A 15960-nucleotide genomic window follows, 5' to 3' on the forward strand; every position below is an offset into this window, starting at 1 on the left:
CAACCAAGAAGTAAAACACAAAAATTCAACTGAGAAAAGAGAGCTTAGCACGTCTTTAACCACCTCTTGTCCAACATCCAGCTCCCGGGGGCCTGTTTCTTTAGCACTGTACTTGTTACGTCCCTGCTTCTGCAGCATTGTTCTTGCCGTGGGAGCCTGGACCTGTATAGAGGCTTCCCCAGGACAGGCATGTTTCCCTCTGAGTAGCAGCTCATGCCCACACAATGGGACCTGCTGCCTTCACACTCTGCTGGACTTGGGAGAATAAGCAACAGGATGGTTACTTTTCTGGCAGCAACGCTTTCTGTTGCTACCAGCCTGCCTTGGCTCTGCTAGCAAGAATCTAGCCACACGAGCTAGCTAGCACTTAAGAGTCATAGTTACAACAGCTTGATGGGCCATACCTACCTCAGTTCTTCCCATTACGGTTTTCACCCATCCACAGCAGCAGGCGAGCTAGGATTCTTTTAGAATCTGTGATTTCAACCTGGAAGGTGGGGATAAGAAGCCATGAAATCAGGTGCTGATAAGAAAAGGATGATGGTTGACCCCGAAGTATATTTGAGAAACATCTCTACAGTTTCAGGCTGAATGCACATTATCCTTTGCATGTGTTCTTTGAGAGACTTTATGGGGTTGCACATACATTGGAGAAGTGGCTCAATCCTTTTGGATATTGGTTAGCAGTATATTTTAGCTGTAAAGAATCATATTCTAGTAATTATGAGTTGTAATAGTATATAGGCGCTGTGTTCTTGCTGTGCAATGTGTGTGTCTGTAATGTATATACTACATTGATGAATATATTTCTACTCTTATGGAAAGGAAAGAGAATGGTAGAGAAAGCTGATCTAGTACATAAATTGGTAACATAGGATCCAGGAAAAGATACTGTTTGTAACAGTAATGTCTTCCTTTTTAGTAGTGAGAGAATTTTGTTAGGTGATCTTAAATCTGTAGGCCGGCTCATGTTCTGTCTGGATTAGCATGTTTTGACAGGATAGTAACATTGGTTTTTGAAGAGAATAGGGTCCCAACAATGGCTGCAGAGCCATTGTAACAGCCTGAAAGGGAGTTACTTATATTAAATGCTCTCTCTTTCTCTCCAGGTTAAGGTGAAAAATGTCATAAGCGCTGTTAATGCTGCCCAGCTTCTCATAAATAACAACGCTTCTCTAGTTATTGTTCAGGTGAGCTTCAGTTGATTAAAGTACATTAATTTATGATGTCATGGAGATAGAGTTTCACTTACTTTTGTTCACTTAACTTTTGTTTGTTCCTAGGAGACGAAAAAGTACATGGATACCATAGTTGGCTACTTTGAGCAATACATTGAGTGGGTCAAGGAGTCGGTAAGATGCATGAACTTCATTGAGAGAAGCTGCGTTTGAAAAGAATGTGAAAAAGCTAGATGCTAATAATGATCATGTTACTTTGATAGTATGTTTTATAGTTTCAATTTGTAAGAGATTTGTACTTACTATGAAGAGGAGAACTTGTCTTCTGTAAATAGTTCTGTTGTGTTTGAAATAGAACAGAAACGATAAGTTGTGTTGATTGGAATAAAATGTAAATTTAATATAGTATCATTTTTCCAGGGCTAGCCTGAAGTCTACCATTTGTGCTAATACCGCACTGAGCCTGCCCCTGCTTAGTTCAAATTGATGTCATTAGCATCTTGTTTTATTCTTCTTTCTTCAGCTGCAGCCTTTAAGAAAGTAAGCTGAGGTTTTAAAGACGTTCAGTTGATAGCATATCCCCACTGGAATTTGGATAGGGTGAGAGATAACAATTTAAGAAACAGCATCTGTAACTGTAAGCAAGCTTTGAGATTCTTGTTTTATTCTGCTACATACTTTGAACTATATATTTATATATTTTTTTAATGTCTTTCAGATTGCCATGGAGGTAGCAGCATGCAAGCCTATTGCCAATGTGATAGATACAGCAGTAGATATTTTTTTATGCAGCTATATAACTGATTCTGTGGTAAGGAATATTTTCTGTTATTCAGAATTGGGGCAGTGGGAAATTCTTTGAACATACATCTGTATTTAATTATTCTGGCTAGACTGTTCTGAAGTATGATAATAAAGTGTCACATTCAAAGTTATGCAGGGGAAAAAAATGTTCTGATCTGGATCAAGTCCAAAGCCAAACGAGTGCTGGACTTGATTTAGGTTCCCTGTAAAATCAGGCTTCTATTAGCAAGAATGCTGTAAAATAATCTGTGCTTATTAAATTTCTTACAACTTGAATTGCAAAGTAAATACAGTACTACTGATTTGGAATAAAAGTTCTGGAAAAAATAGTTGGGTTTCTGTTTGATTACTTGATTCTGAATGACCTTGAAATGGAAAAGCATAAAGATCTGAAGTTTCAGCTGTAACCTTTTCTGACTTAAGGGGAGGGAGTGAGAAATAGGAAGGAAAAACTTTCTCAAGTATCTTTCCTGGACTTTAGAAAACCTGAATGAGGTTTTATTACTTGACTTGTAGCAGACCTTGATTCATTTCTCTACAGTGGAGACTTGGAGCATGGCTGGTTACAATATATAAGGGCCGTATTGGCTTTTCATCTTGCCCAAATTGCTTGGAAAGAGGACAGTATGTATTAAAAAGAGAATAAGAAACCACATGCCTGGAAACTACCTAGACCATCTCCTAGCTATTGCTTAGCTTTATTGTACTTGTAGCAAGGACCTAATCATACCAACAGTAAATGTGTATAATCAATCAAAGCCAAAGCATTCGAACCTTGATACTCCTTTAACCACAAAATGCTTAACCTTGATAATGCTTCACCATGTAAACCTCCTAAACCGGCAGAATCATCGATTATCTCGTATGTTACAGAGCTTCTGTTCTCCTTTGCGTAGCCACTAACCATCTGGTGGGAGATGGACCATGATTTTCCTGTGGATAGAACTTAGCTGAGTCACTTAAAAGTCAAAATGCCTCCAGCCAATACAAATCAAATTTGAGAAACGATCTTTTTAACATCTGGTGATAACTCAGTTCAACTGTATGATAATAAAATTAGTTACACAAAGAGGCTGCAGTTAGCAAGCTTAAAAGTACCTTGAGAAAGTGCTGGAAACTTGGGTTTTGATAACGAACCTCAAGAAAGATTAATACTTTAAAAATACCAAGAAAGGAGAAAGAAAAAATGTGACTAGTAAATTAATGCAGAGACCCAAAATTACTTTCTAGCCCAAGGCTGAGTACATTGAAATAACTTCTTAGGGCACTATGGCTGTGTTGTTTGAACAACTTCAGACACATTTCTACTTGGTTACATTTGAGGACAGTGCTGTTCTTACTTTAGCTCACCTTGACAACAGAGAATACATCACATGCCCTGCTTCATGCTAGTATAAGGAGCTTCAGATAATCCATACGAGCAGTGCCGCTAATTTTGACTGTGTAACGATTAAAATATCAAGCAAGAATTCGGTAATTTTCTGGTAAATTTTCTCTGTGATGTCTTTTTCCTGGATTTTGCTTTGTTTCAGAATACCTTCTGGTTTGGTTTGGGAGGCTCTTCAATGTTTTTAATTCCTGCCATAATTTTTGCTGTGAAACTCTCCAAATACTATCGTAGAATGGATACAGAGGATGTATATGACGAGTAAGTATATACTCCTAAGTAAGCTAAACGGCACATGGATTGAAATGATTTTTGTAGTATTTCACATGAAGGCACTATAATCCTGATACCTTCTGCGTGGTCAGATTAGAACTGTATGTTCTTGTAAAGTGTTGCAGGTTTGGGTTGGTGTCTGCAAAGTGCTTTGTGCAGGTGGGATGTGGTTGCCTTGACTTGCTATGACTCCGTGCAGATAGAGGCAGCCATGACTTTGAGAAACCTGTTTCAGAGTGGGGTCTTCAGAGCTTTGTGTACAGTGTTTCTATGAATATATTCCAAATGTACAAGTGGTTAGCTTTGCTAAATAACCTGTTAAGGTGAATTATGCCTGCTTTGTAATCTTCTTGAATTAATTATTTGCTTTCTTACTGTCTTAGTTATTCCTAACGAGTCTTTCCTTTTTCAATTGCAGTTCCTCTGTCTCAGGGACTTGGCATTTTACTTTATGATAACTGTTCTTGCACATTTTCCCATCAGTTTTGTTTTCACTGTTTTCTGCTCCTTGTTTTTGCTCATTGTTCAGTTAGCCTGTGCACTGCATTTCTCAGTTCTCACACCAGTCATTTTTCATTACACATTCACTAGTCAGTAGAGCAGAAACAGGCATGTACAGCTAAAATTACTCACTTATTAGTATCTAGTTAATTACTCCTCCTTTTCTGTGTTTTTTAGTGTTGAAGCTATACACATGAAAACGTAAGACATTTTTGCTGGTATTTGTTAAAATTACTTCATTCCAGTGGGAGGGTTTATATTTTTCATGTAACTTGTTACTTCAAATGAGGTAACATGTTCTGTTTCACCAGACAATATAGATTATATTAGAGTATCCAACTCAAGAATACCAAAATACTTAATTTTTGGAGAATATATAAAAAATATTTAAAAATGTAAAATTATAATGATGCTGTAACTCCTGAATGTTACAAAGGAAAAGTATATTATTCTATTGTACAGACACAGTTTATCTTTGCATATAATACCAACATCCATGTACATGTCTTAGAAGCCATACTGTACATAGCACATTTTATAGTTAACATGGTCTTTCTTGGTGTATTTATTTTATTACAGTACAGAAAATGGTAATAATGGTTATCATAAAGAGCATTTATATGGTATACACAATCCTGTTTTTACAAGGTAAACCAAGTCTGAAACTGCATGCCTTCATGTGTCCTTACTTAATCTACTGTATTAATCACCTATCCAATTTTCTGCACGTTTTAAAGTGAATCACTTAATCCTCTATTTATGGGGGGTTTTGCATGATTACTCACTATAGCAAATGCCGTATGATTTATATTTCTCCAATATTCTTCACTTAGCAGCAGATACTGTAGTAATTTCCAGCAACTTAACAAAGCAATTGCCTAAATTTGATCTTAAAATGCAGGTAGTTTGGTATTTATCTGGACCAGTGGGTGGTCCTAAATTGGTAAACATATTAAAATACGCTGGTGGTAGTTGAAAGTGATAGGATGGGATGCGTTTTTAGTCCCAGGTTGTCCTATTTTTTGGATTGTGACAGGAGGAGCTTTTCCTATGGAAAGGCAGGTGATCCAGAGTATGCAGAAAATGTGAACACAAATGGATGTTTCTGCATGGGTAGAACTAGTGTAACATCACAAAGTAATTTATATTTAAAAAGGAGGGATTTGGGTTCTTTTCTGTCTCTACAACTTCTGTGCTTTGAAACCTTGGCTATTGTGAGACTACCAGTTTCCAAAGGGATAACATAGAGTGTCCCACAGCTTTGGTATTTAGGGTTGCAAAATATCTGAGTTGCTTAAAGAAGGATCTAATTTATGACTGAGATCTGTACCTCACTGTACCTTAACTTGCAACCTCATAACTGAAAGTATAGGTTGAGTATTGGCAGAGAAGTTCCTTCAGTAATGGGTAGATACCAAGAGAGCTCATAGTTTGGAGGGCTTGCCAGATTTTGTGGCTGAATCAGATGTATATTATTTATTAGAACTGTGTTTTACAATAATTAATTTGCTGACCAAATCTTGATTCCTTCTGAAGGAAATACATATATTTAACAATATTTTTAGTGATCACTTGTGATCACAATTGTCATGGTATGTTCTGCAACTTAAGGCTACTCCCTAAATTAACCTACAATGTGTTTAATTCAAAAGTACTTCTGGCATATCTGAGGACTGTCAGTGCTAAGAACTTTCAGTGTTTTACATAAGAGGAAACCAATAATTGCTCAGGCCTTAGAAGTGCCTTTCTGATCTTTGAATCTTTAATATGAATGTTAATATTCTTGACATTCATAGCATGTTTTCTGTGATATGTCAGTGATCGATGAATAGTTAACACAGTGTTCCTGAATAAGCTAGAAATTACTAACATAAAATAACCTTTTGAACAAAGACCCACTAGTTCAGTCCTGACTTTATTTTCCTAAATTTTAAGTTACTCAAAATGGGCTTCCAGAATGAAATGTATGAATTCAGCCATGCTGACTTCTATATGCTAACTGAAATAATTTGAAAAACTGCTAATTGGGAGATTCAATCTGGGATTCCCAAAGCAAATAGAGTCTTGTTTCTAATTTTCATTTTGGCAAACTCGTCACTGTTGTGCTATCCTTGCTTTTTCTCATTTCCTATAAATTATTTTGAGAGAAACTTTGAGATGTATGAATTTGAATAGATTTCTGTACACCTGTACTTTTGCAGGTGTAAAGAATCCCATAGGGGTTTTTTGTCCTTCAGACTCAGCTGGATTATTTTGCTGGAAAGAGATGCAGTTATTTTTCTTTATAAATACAAGCTATGTAAATATGAGATCTGTATAAGGTATATTTATATTTGTATAGGTATCTCTCACAGGTGTTTTTATAAACATGTCAAAGATACAAATAACCTCAAATACAGCCACCGTTTTTGGGGAGCAAAATTGGAGGCTGGATTAAGTTCTCAAAAGAGTGGTGTTGAGTAATAATCCAAGCATTTCTTTCTCTCATGAAACAAAGATAACCAGAGACATCGATAGAGAAAATCATTGATCTGTTTACTCCTCTTTGAAAAATTCTTGATTAAGTAGGTGAAAATTTGAGAAAAGTTTGTGCCAACTGATCTTGTCTCACCTTAGTCAGACACGGTATTTCTGTTCCATTCATGGGCGAAAGAAAATGATGGGTTTGGTTTGTGTTTTGTTTTTTCTCCTATAGCTCTGTGGAACAGTGGTAACACATACTGGAAACATGAAGGGGTAAGTAATGAGCTTTTAAAGTCAATTCTAGGTCTATTACTACTTTACTATTTGTAAGAAGGCTGCTCTGCTTTCTGTAACATGAGTGCTGCAAGTTTTAAAAATAAAAATAAGCTACTTACTGAATGTATTGATATTCATGTGAAAATCTATGCCTGATTCTATGTAAATTACATTACAATTCTGTCTTCATCAAAATTCCCTGAATTGTTTCTGTGTTTATTTCCAGGCTATGTAAATGAGGCTCGAGATTCTTCTGTGGGAGTATATCATTATTCTTCCAAGTGTATTGGCATTGGCATTCATCTTCCAAATCCTGAGCCGCTTGTTTTATGTCGCCCGTACTGTAAATCCCAGTTGTACTATTGAATGTTATGCCATAAACTACTGTACAGAATATTTTGCAATCAGGGCACTGCCTCTTAAATACCACTGTTCAAGGCTTGAACTAAAATGGTTTTCATTTTTTACTTTTTTACACTGGGCTTTTTACCTTACATCACAGTATATGAATTAATTAGATGATTAACAGTCTTTGCCTAGCAATCCTCTGACAACCGGTCAAGTTCTTAAATAGTTGATTTGTGTTAAACACAGTACGTACACGTTTACATAAAAATACATTTTGTATACAGAGACTTTTGTATATACATTTTTCTTAAAACTTAAGTGTTTAGTTAAGATTTTAATATTGTATAATGCTCTTCACAAATGAATTTACCAGCATGATCAGTGTTGCTATCTGGTGCTCTTGAATGATCACTTTGGACTAAATTTGAAGTGTAATGAGATCTACAGTGTCTCTTTGTGTCTCCAAAAGCTTCAGCTGCAGTTTTGTTTTCCTCCTGCTTTTTTTAATTATTTAATATTTAGTGGGTTTCGCAGTGTAGACCTAAAAGGGACATTTTTGGAGAAGTTTGTTTTGAAACTCTTCGGGTGGGAGGGTTGGGAGTGTCCGTGATGCATAATATAGTGAAAAAGCTAAGCTTTCTAGAGTTCAGTAGTACTCAAAAAGAGCATGAGAAATGCCATCTGTGGGTGAGTTTTAGAATGCTTTACGTCTTCTGCCTCCCTTTTCCTCGTTCACATTCACTTCTGTGATGTTCTTAATAGTACCACTGTTAAGCTGTGGCTCTTTCAGGGGGCAGCAATACTATTTTTGCTAAGTAATTTCAAAATATGATTTCTAATACTGAAATTCAAATGTGTTTCACAATTGGAATTAACATTTCTACTACTAGAGTTACTGCCTTGAATTTAGGCATACAATTTCATTGCTGAATTAGTTAACAGCAGAATTCATCAACAAGGCCCAAAAGTATCTCTGTTTACTAGAGTAAAACATTAAGGTGGGTAAATTAATTATTGATCTAAAATAGTGTCTCTTCATATATCAGTATTGTTAACTTTGTTTCCAACAAGGTTCATTGGGTTGAAGTAGGGGTAATTCTGTCAAACACTCATGTAATTTTTAAGACATGATGGAAAGTGATACCAGTCTTTAACCTGGGATAACCTTAAATTTTTCATTGTTAGGTCATAAATGGAAACATTTCTAATTGCCAGTATGTAGCATATGTGTATATGTAATGTTCAGAACCGCAGATTTTTAAAAGTTTCTATTTTTAATTTGAGAAAATTCCCAGTTTCCCAGTTCATTTAAATAAAAAAGAAGTTGCTTAACTACCTGATGTTTGATTCGCAATTGTGTTGTTGTGTAGACCTGTCTCAGAAGAGTTGCGCTGAGTTAACATCTTATGAAAATGACTTTTTTTTACCATGATTAAATATTTCTGCTATATTTGACTTTTATTAATGGCTTCAGCTTAAGCAACAGAAGAGACTAAGAACTGGAGCAGGAAGGACTGAAAGACCATTGAGAGAGGGAGCTTCCAACTTCCACAAAGATTATGCAGATACGGTAGGGTTCGAGCTAATGAGTTGTAGATACCCACATAACCCACAAGCGCTCAAGATGTTACCGCTTGCCTCTTGTTGTTGCTGTAGCAGTCACAGCAGAACTAAAGGTTTGCCAGTTCTTCAGTTCCATAGTTCACTGCTCATGTCCTGACTTCACTTGTAAAAGGACAATTGTTTTCCACTGATAAAACAGACCATGAGCTGGTTCACGTGAAGCACAGGCAGACAGAGGATGCATGTGTCAGATGGGAGCAAGGCAAACACTGAGCAGTAATGTATTAACTGTAATACATAAATATACCAGAGCTCTTGAGTCCAAGCTTTGATATTTGTCCTTATCCTTGTAGTCTAATTTGTTTTCATGATTACACTTTAAAAGCTTTCAAAATGAGATCTGAAACGGGTATAAAGTAACTTTTAAGTAGCTTTGAACTCTTTAACAGTTATTAGAATGAGAGATGGATGGCTTTCCTTTCTAATCTAGGAACTGTCAGTGCTGTTATGCATAACCAAGTGTAAATAATACATTTGTTAAATATTAATAGGCATTTGAGTGCTTGCAGTAGGGATTTCTTGAAATGAGGGTGTGGTGAAGTGTGAGGTGGGCAACAAGATTTTTCTGTCTGGCTGGATAATGGGCAAGAAGACCCTCCAGGAAACAATAGAAGAGTGAATCATAAGTCTGAAGTAGGTTTGTACCATTGTACTCAAGTCTCTTCTCCTAAGACTGGAGAGGCACACCCCTGTCCTTTGGAAGAGACAGGGGGAACAAATGGCAAGAAGCTAGAAATGAGACCTCTACTAAAAATGTTACTGAAATAGCCGTAGATGTCAACTAAGGAGATGAAAGAAAGCTGTGTTGTTCTCTCTGTCAAAACAGTATTTAGTCATGGAGACCTTCATGGCACGTTCACTGGAAGAATGAGGTTCAGGCTACCCAAAATGGCTGGTCCAAGTGGCTCCATCTTCAAGCAGACAACTCTCAGACGAGCTGGGGTGCCAGAGCAGCCAGGGACTCTACTGTCAAGTATTAGAGAAGCACCTTTTGCAGTTTTATTTTTCTGTTCAGCTTTACTGTCTGTGTTAAATAAATGGTTTTCCCTTGGTATTTTCTTTATCAAAACCTGTTGAACAAGTAGGTATACAAAATGGTGTGCTATTCCATTGTGTATGGCTATCCTTATACCAAGGGTTTCTAGCACCCCTGTTATTCAAGCATACTTAAATAATATGCTCATCATTCCAGAGGCTGTTCAGGTCAGACTTGGTGTATCATAGATGTCTTCAAAAGAAATGTCTGCTGGAGTCTTATTAGCCAGAAATGTACTGTGGCTTGCAGAAGTGTGGGAGGGATTCTTCTCATGACATCCTGAATGCCAAGAGAGTTACCGTGATCTTCCTTACCTCTGATTTTAGTTGCTGCAGTAGAAACTGCTAGTACAGGACGCTGCACTAAAACATTTCTGTTCTCTTGCTTTTGATTTATGGCGTTTTTACAGTTCATCTATTATGAACAGGAAAATATCTGTTTAGAAAAAAAGTGGAAGGTGATAAAGCACAAATATCTGACGTGCTCTGGGGTCTCTTCCCTGCTGCTGAGACCCATGATAAGCTACTTCTGTTGTCTTGCTCTGTTGGCTAAAAATAACCCATGGTGTGACAATGATGATAAACTTCCAAATGTTTGGTTTATGTTGAGGCCTGTAATACCTTATTTTGCTAAAGCTTTATTCCTTATCATGCTTAAATATTGCAAGTCTAAAAATCTTTCACAGCTCAAAGAATGTGCAGTTGATTCTTCAACGTGTCCCCACTGTGCTGACATGTGTCATGTGCTGACAAAGTGCTAATGTTGGATCCTTACTGTGCAAATCCACAGAAAACCCATTTCACAAATCAGCCTTTATTAGTAAGACACGTTTTAATCACCCAGATGTAGCTGCATAGATTGCTTTGGCACTTCCATCTTTTTTTACTTCAGTATGGTCTTACAAGCTCTGGCATGAAGATAGCTAGCTATAAAGCAGCTGGAGAATGGAAAATAATCTGTTAAAAATCAAATATGACGTGTTCATCCTGCATAGGAATGTGCTTCTCGGTTATACAACTATCGTTCTGTATTTGACTGCATTTACAGGATTTGTCTTGTTACTTCTTGGGAGTTCACAGGTTGTTTGACACTCCCTCAGGCTATAAATTATGGCACATGCTTACTGAAGTGTGATTTATTACTTTTATTTTTAAAAAAATAAACCTTCCATCCCATGTTCTGCTGGTAAGAGGCTCCTTTGTGCACCAAGCCTTTAAATTGTGAGCAGCCACTTACTGCTTTCACTGTTTCGGATCGCGTTGCTCAAGGATCTCGGTCAACTCCTCTCACCATGAAGAGATTTGCTCTTCTTTTCCTAGTAGCGATCTGTGGCATGGGAGGATTGGGACAGAAGGTGAAGCCAAAGAAAAGAAGCAACGGTGAAGTAATCAATTTTCGGACTAAAATCAAAGATGTTTGCACAATGAGCATGAGTGGGGACGAGGAAATGAAACTGAGAATTGAATGCAAAAGCCAAGGCATGACCTACTGGTGTGAATTCACTGGCAAGCCATCAGTCTGTCGTGCTTTCAGAAACAACCCAAAGATTTACTGGAACCAGATCGCCGCGGAACTTAGAAAGCTCCCGCATGCCTGCGAATCCACACAAGTGTTGAAGATCACCATGTGCCAAAAGGCTCCCTCAGCAGCTCTCATGAAGCAAATAGCTGCTGGTATGGAGCCAGAAGATGCAGCAAACCAGGTCAAATCAGTCCAGAAAACTTCCACTTCTGGGAGGGGAGCAGGGAAAAGCTCTGCTAAGAAAATACTGAAACCTGCAATACTACCTCTTATAAAACCAACCCAACGTGGTAAAGGGTCTGAAAATGAAACAGAAGCAATGAAACTGGCTCGGGAACATTGCTGGGAATCCCTGCATGGTTTCTGCTCCTACATTATTGGAATCTTCAGAGGTTAAGGGTTCACTTCAGGTAAAACTCCCATCTTGAAGCACAGCAGAATATACTTCAGAGTAATCCTGTTGTAATTTTGTTGTATTTTGATCCTGGGGGTCTTTCAGGGGTGTGGACAGGGAAGCTCTAGGCTTGTTCACTAAAATCTAACATGGCAAAGCCTGTACTGTGACTTCTGAGGGGCTGGACAGCATAAACTCCAGTGATGGCTGCTAATTAAGGACTCCCTCCCAGCCTCCTGTGGGGTCTTCAGTGCGTACTGAGATGTTTGTGGTATCTGCCAGTAATTCTGTGGTTCTACATGTTTGAATTAGGCTTGTTTTCTGCCTTCTGTCATTCCTTCCCTCTTCTTCTGACCTTCAGATTTAAGCCAGTGAAGTAAGATAAATAACAAATGCATCAGATCCGATGACAAATGCATCAGCTAGAACAATTTAAACCTAAATTCAGAAATTGAGAGGATAAAGCTTGTTCATCAAAATGGCTAGGTAATGATTAACTGTTTTAATTTTAAGTAGTTCATAAACAACTACAAGAAATGAGTAAAACCACATGCACTGTCTTGGTTTGTGGGTCTGTGAGTTTCTGTAGAGGCAGTAGGGGATTGCACACAGGCATTTGTCTGGCAAGTCTAAGGTTTTCAGCCAGGATTTAAAAAGGCGAAGCCCTCACAGAAGTGGTTGGTTTTATACCCACTTCCATTTAGGCTCAGAAAGAGCCAGGAACTGGTGACTGAACTTGGCAATATTTTGACAGAAATGAGAATAGATGCGGTGTGAACCAGCAAGCGTTTAGGCTGCTGCTGATCTTCCGTGTGCTTGGTGCAGCAAAGTGACTAATCTTTTTTTCTTCTTTGTTTTGCAGAGCAAAATTGTTACAGCTGAAGAAGGGTCCTTGCTGTAGTTTAATAATTTAGATGTAAGAATTTTGGTTTGAAAATGAGTCATCTCTGTAAATCTTGTAGCTTTTTTTTTTCTAAAATGAAACTTATTAACAGCCCTGAAAAATGCATGAAGCTGGAGTGACTGTGCTGAAAGTGTTTGGATGAACTAACTGTTCCTAGGTCTGTTACCCACCAAGGTGTACAGCATTAGTGTAGCCAAGGTTCCCCTTCAGGAGTGCTGAACTTGAATAGGTTTTTGTGTGTGCTGATTTTCTTCAGTGTGTTGGAGATGAAAGCTGTAAATGATGCTGTTAAGTGATGTTAGTGCAAACAATAAAATGTATGAAAACGTTCTCAGTGTGCTTTCTTAAAATTTTAAATGGTGCTACTTGTATAAAGTCGTGGTATTTGATACTTGTTTCTTAAGAGATTGTTGGTAGAATGTGTAAGAGAAGTTACAAGCCTTAGTCGTTACTGTCCCACTGTGAACGTGTTTTCATTAATATTAATATTTTCAGTGTTATTACATTTGTATTACAATGATAAGTTACAGACAGCAGGGAGGAAGGATTGGAGAAATAAGAGTAATGTAAGAATGCATTTCCAAAGATAGCAGATTAGAAGTGTTCATCTGTGGTGCATCTGCAGAGTTCACTGTTATTAGCATCTGTTAGTGGAAATATTACTGTTTGGGTTCAGTAAACATTCTAAAAGGTAATTCATATCTGTTCACTTGGACACTTGCATAAATCTCATCAAAACACAAAGCAGACCTAATAGCCTGTTGTCAGAGATCTATATTCAGATTATTTTTTAACAATAATCCCTTCTGTTCCCAAGAGAGCTTCACAGCAGGGATGTAACTGGAAAAACTTCGTACCACAGAAATTAGTAGTGCTCTATATTTACTGTTAACAGTCTCTGCTGGGTGTTACACTTAAGTACTTCTCCAGTACTTTACTCACAGATTTGTAATTCTCACTTGATAATTCCAGATTGTAATTGTCTAATGACTAAACTTTGTACCTTATACCAAAAGAAAAACTGGAATAATTTTCTGTTCCCAACCCTCTTGAAAAGATATGGACAGGAACAGCAAGCAATGAACACGGGATCAGTGCAGAAATAGAGCTTGGCTGCTGCTCACATGCAAACTCAAGTCTGGTTTTTTGTCAGCCGTAAAACTGATGTGGTTAATCTTCATTTATAATTTCAATTATAAGTTTCGCCAGGCTCTCGTGCAGTGAGCATATTAAAAATGTAGCAGTACACCTATTCACTTATTTGTCATAGAAATGAATGTAATTGATTTGCTAACATAATTACATTCATCAGTTACAATGGGAACTGTTTGGAAATACTAAGGGGAGGTTGAGGGTTTCCTTGAGATGCATTTTTAAAACATTTTGAAACTTCTGTTGTGTGATGCAAATCATAGAATAGTTAGGGTTGGAAAAGACCTTAAGATCATCTAGTTCCAACCCCCCTGCCATGAGCAGGGACACCACACACTAAACTATGTTGCCCAAGGCTCTGTCCAGCCACGCTGCAGAGTGACTGTTTTGCAGTAGTATCCCCTACAGCAGTGATGCCCTCAAAAATGAGACCGTGTTTTGCATTTAAAGAAGTCTGGGAGAATCCGTTACCCACTGTACTGATAGCAGGAGAAAAGAGGAGGTTTCATTGGTTTACTTACAGAAGACTTTCATGTATACGCATGGAGCACAGAAGGCAGCAAAGTTGTCTGACACTTGTAGAACTCTTGATGATATAGTCTTTAATACATGGTCATTGTTGATTCCACTTAGTAGAGGACAAAAGTGCTAGTGCACTATTTACTGGGGAACTCTTGCCTCATTTCACTAGAGCAGAGCTCTGCTGCACAGGGCTCTGCACTTCACACTCTGTAGTCTGAAATGACCACTTGAAGCTTCACTGCTAGACTGAAACTAGAAATCAAAGTCTTGTACCAAAGGCCCCTCTTTCATTAAATACTTTCTGTAAAACATTCAGCATCCAAAATATATGCACTAGATTTTTCAAATAGGTGAAGATTTTGGTACCCAAGTGCTGCATGACTTGGACTGCAGTTCATTAGGCAATACTAGGCACCCTCAGCAAGTCAGTTTAATGATCTTGCTTTCCAAATGTTTGAAATCGGGATGGCAGCTGAAATCCCCCACTTCAGTGTAACAGCGCTGTGATTGTATCAGCTACGTTACCATTTAATTGTGTTTAGCACTAGAAACATACAGTCGTGACATTTCAGTTACCTTCTTGCTATGAAAGTGCTGTTCATTATGAAAGGATGAATTGAGAGGTGTTTGTGGTGAGTAGTGCAACCTTCAAGTACCTCATGAATGAATGAAACCTGCTGTTCCATTCATTTTAGTTTAACCTGTTACTCCCCCCATACGTAAGCACCTCAGGAAATCCGCTCAAGTGGAGGTAGAATTTGTCTTTATTTTCATGACAGGAACATCAGGCAAAAACATTTGTCTGGATTCCTGCAACCAGGGAGACCCCTGATACCCAGGCCTGCTGCTTCTGCTGCTAATTCAGTGCAATATAAGGTAGTCAGCCTCCCTCAAGAGCCTCACGTTTAAGTTCCCACAGAGGCATCATGAATATTCACTACTTTCACAAGGTAAGCCTCAAAGAAAAGTAAAATTATGTATTTGGAGAACCTGCGTGTAAAAGGATGTGTATGTAACACACACAGTTAAGATCCAAGAAAGACTGGAGTGTAATAGAAAGCCACCAGCATAGTCAGGACTGGAGCACACTCCTGTGAGGAAAGGCCAAGGGGATGGGTCTTGTTCAGCCTGGAAAAGGCTTTAGGGGGGAACTAATAGCTACCCCCCAAAACGTATGAGGAGGCTATAGAGAATACAGAGTTAGTCTCTCCATTGGCTTTTGTGATAGGAGAAAAAGAAATCATGGTCACAACTTGATACAGGCGGGGTTCTGACTTGGTGTGAGGAAAAACATTCACTGTAAGGAGGATAAATACAGGAGCAGGCTCCCCAGAGCAGCTCTGGAATCTCCATCTGTGGAGTTTTTCAAGGCCAAGTAGACAAAGTTTAAGCAGCATAATAGGAATTCACTGTGACCCTACTTTAAGCAGAAGATTGGACTACAGACCTCACAAGCTGTCTTCTGGCCTAGAAAGATTATAGGAGTTACAGTGGAAACATCGAAGAAAGCTTAAAAGTTCTGGTTATTTAATAATGAACACCTCTGTTAGCATCTGTGTCTCCTTAGAGTATGAAAAA

At 38.0% G+C, this 15960-nt stretch overlaps 2 protein-coding genes across 5 annotated transcripts in view; both read left to right on the forward strand.

Annotated features, from left to right (window-relative positions):
* Window positions 1-8565, forward strand: part of PROM1 (prominin 1) — a 57482-nt gene extending 48917 nt beyond the window's left edge. For 2 of the 4 annotated variants that reach the window (XM_010010255.1, XM_010010256.1), the window contains 7 exons: window positions 1110-1190; window positions 1284-1352; window positions 1897-1989; window positions 3515-3630; window positions 4723-4791; window positions 6839-6879; window positions 7109-8565. In XM_010010255.1, coding sequence (XP_010008557.1) covers window positions 1110-1190; window positions 1284-1352; window positions 1897-1989; window positions 3515-3630; window positions 4723-4791; window positions 6839-6857 — 447 coding nt within the window. In that variant the 3' untranslated portion in view covers window positions 6858-6879; window positions 7109-8565. The remainder of the gene's footprint in view (window positions 1-1109; window positions 1191-1283; window positions 1353-1896; window positions 1990-3514; window positions 3631-4722; window positions 4792-6838; window positions 6880-7108) is intronic. The other 2 variants (XM_010010257.1, XM_010010258.1) reach the window with 1 other exon arrangement.
* Window positions 8566-11154: 2589 nt separating this feature from the next.
* Window positions 11155-11814, forward strand: FGFBP2 (fibroblast growth factor binding protein 2). Its single transcript, XM_010010259.1, has one exon. It carries the CDS (start codon window positions 11181-11183, stop codon window positions 11805-11807), a length of 627 nt encoding a protein of 208 aa, XP_010008561.1. The 5' UTR covers window positions 11155-11180; the 3' UTR covers window positions 11808-11814.
* Window positions 11815-15960: the final 4146 nt, after the last annotated feature.

Source organism: Nestor notabilis, unplaced genomic scaffold, assembly GCF_000696875.1.
Source record: "Nestor notabilis isolate BGI_N333 unplaced genomic scaffold, ASM69687v1 scaffold2102, whole genome shotgun sequence".
In the NCBI taxonomy this organism is placed as follows: domain Eukaryota; kingdom Metazoa; phylum Chordata; class Aves; order Psittaciformes; family Psittacidae; genus Nestor; species Nestor notabilis.